Here is a 2,876-nt window from a genome sequence, read left to right as displayed (position 1 = left end):
GGAAGTCCCAAACATTGCGCGGTATGTACTCATTTACAATCAGCCAGTCTTTACCGTTCTTTAAATCAGGAATGTAGTAGATCAATTTTGCTTGAGATGCAAGTATGAACGGTTCATTTTGGTACCACTGTCGGTTGACGCAGATGCTAGTAATAACACCGTCACTATCCATTCTACTCCCATTAGTGTCAAACCACTTACAAAAAAATAAGAGAACACTTCAATCTTTCAAATAAGTGAACTCCATAATTTTTTCAAGTGTGCCGTAAAAATTTTGTCCATCTTCACCGGGGACCATGACACCGCTATTTTGTGTTTTGCGGTTATCATCCCTTTCCTTGACCAAAAATTTAATACCGTTCACTATGCACCCTGGATAAAAATAAATTGTTGTATTCGCTGGGTTAGCGATAGCATACAACTCATCTGACACTGCACCCTGGTTGCTCAACCGTAGTTCATTAATCTACATATCAGGAAAAATATTAAATTAAGAAAAGTTGAACAGTTATTGAGAACAAGATTAAGAGTATTGAGAGGCAACAAGGCTTACTTGAGTTTTGAACCATTCAGGGAACTCAGTCTCTTGCACTGTCTCAATATTGCCTACACCCCTTGCTTGAAGCAACTCCTTGTGCTCACTATATAATATAATGCACTTAGTAAGTTAAGAATTTTTTAGATGAAGTCGACTATTGTGTGTTTGTGTTTATGGAATTTATACTTACTTGATATACGGTTCAACCTCTGTGCAATTGTTCAAAATGTACCACTCCGCCTTACGCTTGCTTTGCATGGGTAAGGTGTCAACTGTCCTCATACCGAGGGGTCGGCCAACATGCTTGAATACAGAAAATTATCGAGTTGGCATGTTTTGGACAATGTCATTGTTCCGGTCAGGACGGTTGAATCGAGTTTCCACTTCTCGAAAGTACATTGAGCAAAAGGTTAATGCCTCATTAACCACAAAAGATTCAGCAATAGAGCCTTCCGGACGGGCACGATTCCTGACATATTGCTTGTACACAGACATTGAGCGCTCAATGGGATACATCCACCTGTACTGCACTGGTCCACCTAGTATAGCTTCTTTAGGGAGATGCATAACTACGTGAACCATTATGTCGAAGAAGGTCGGTGGAAAAATTGTTTCTAACTTGCACAAAATAGTTAGAATATTTGTTTGCATTTTTTCTAAATCCGAAACATGAAGTGTTCTTGAGCATAATTGTTTGAAATACACACACAGCTCAATGATTGTGTCCCGGATTTCTTTTTTCAAGAACTTACGGATACCTGCCGGTAGTAAACGTTGTAACAACACATGACAATCATGTGATTTGAGCCCGGAAATCTTGCCCGTATCCAAATTTACATTTTTGTCTAAGTTTGCTGCAAAACCGCCCGGAAATCGTACAGACTTTATGAAGTCTGCAAATTCAATCTGTTCTTGAACACTAAGTGTGTAACTAGCTGGAGGCTTCTTCCACTTCCCATTCCGGTCTTCATACAACCACAACTCTCGTCGTATTTGCAAGTCTTGCAAATCCATTCTCGCCTTGTCGGTATCCTTTGACTTCCCGTCGATACTTAGAAGAGTACCTACTAAGCTGTCACACACATTTTTCTCAATGTGCATTACATCAAGATTATGTCGTAAGGACTTTGACTTCCAGTACTCAAGCTCAAAAAAAATACTTTTTTTAGACCAATTGAGCTCTTCACTAGAACGCTTCCGTTTCACACCCCCGAACTGTTTGTGTTTTCCAGGCAAAGTCAATGGAATTCGGTCTAATTGAGATAAAATATCATCCCCCGTCAATACAGGAGGTGGTGCTCTCTTCTCAGGCTTACCATTGTACTTTTTGCTTCTCCTTCTCGGATCACTCATTTCGAGAAAGCGTCTGTGGCCAACATATCCAATCTTACTATTTAGGCCAATGGAAGGAGTATGTTCATTGCAAGTGGGACACGCCATATACCCTTTTGTGCTCCAACCAGACATTAGAGCATAAGCAGGAAAGTCATTTATTGTCCACAACACTGCCGCACGCATTGAAAACACAGTTCCGTTGTAGGCATCTCGGGTTTCAACACCCGTCTCCCACAACTGTTTCAGTTCATCAATTAACGGTCTCATGAATACATCTATGTCTTTCCCAAGAGATGATGGACCTGGAATTAATAAGGTCAACAACAACGATTCAGAACTCATACACTTCCACGGTGGCAAATTATATGGGACACAAATAACTGGCCACAGGCTGTAAGAGTTGCTCATGTTGCCAAATGGATTAAAACCGTCAGTCGCCAATCCCAGTCTGACATTACTAGGTTCAACATCAAAAGACGGATGAAGGCGGTCAAACTGCTTCCATTCTTCAGCATCCGCAGGATGCCTAAGCACACCGTCTTCTTTTGGTCTCTGCGAGTAATGCCACCGCATATCCTCCGCAGTGTGTCTTGAGCAATATAATCGTTTCAGCCTAGGTGTGAGTGGGAAGTAACGCATAACTTTGTGAGGAACTTTTTTCCCCTTACCCTAACTTTTCACCCATCGTGATTCGCCACATACAGGGCAAAACTCCTTCTTCTCATTCTCCTTCCAGAAAATAGCACAATTATACTTGCACACATCTATTGAGTCGTAACCCAAACCTAGATTGCGCAATCGCATCTTCGACTCATAATGCGACTTCGGTAATTTTGTCCCCTCTGGAAATAGATCAATCAAGATGGACAGCAACATATCGAAAGAGTGGTTGCTCCACCTATTCAAAACCTTGCAGTGCATAAGCTTTACCAGTGCATTAAGGGCTGATTTTTTGCAACCTGGATATAACTCAGCCTCCATCTCCTTAAACAAGTCATCGAAC

At 41.4% G+C, this 2,876-nt stretch overlaps 1 protein-coding gene across 1 annotated transcript; it reads right to left on the bottom strand.

The window, feature by feature from the left end:
* Nucleotides 1-856: 856 nt before the first annotated feature.
* LOC133031249 (uncharacterized) lies at nucleotides 857-2,512 on the bottom strand. The gene has a single exon (XM_061104707.1). The coding sequence runs from the start codon at nucleotides 2,510-2,512 to the stop codon at nucleotides 857-859; it is 1,656 nt and encodes a 551-aa protein (XP_060960690.1).
* Nucleotides 2,513-2,876: the final 364 nt, after the last annotated feature.

Source organism: Cannabis sativa, chromosome 9 (assembly GCF_029168945.1).
Source record: "Cannabis sativa cultivar Pink pepper isolate KNU-18-1 chromosome 9, ASM2916894v1, whole genome shotgun sequence".
Lineage (NCBI taxonomy): Eukaryota > Viridiplantae > Streptophyta > Magnoliopsida > Rosales > Cannabaceae > Cannabis > Cannabis sativa.
Note: the sequence above shows the minus strand (reverse complement) of the source record. Positions and strands in the feature narration are given on the sequence as shown.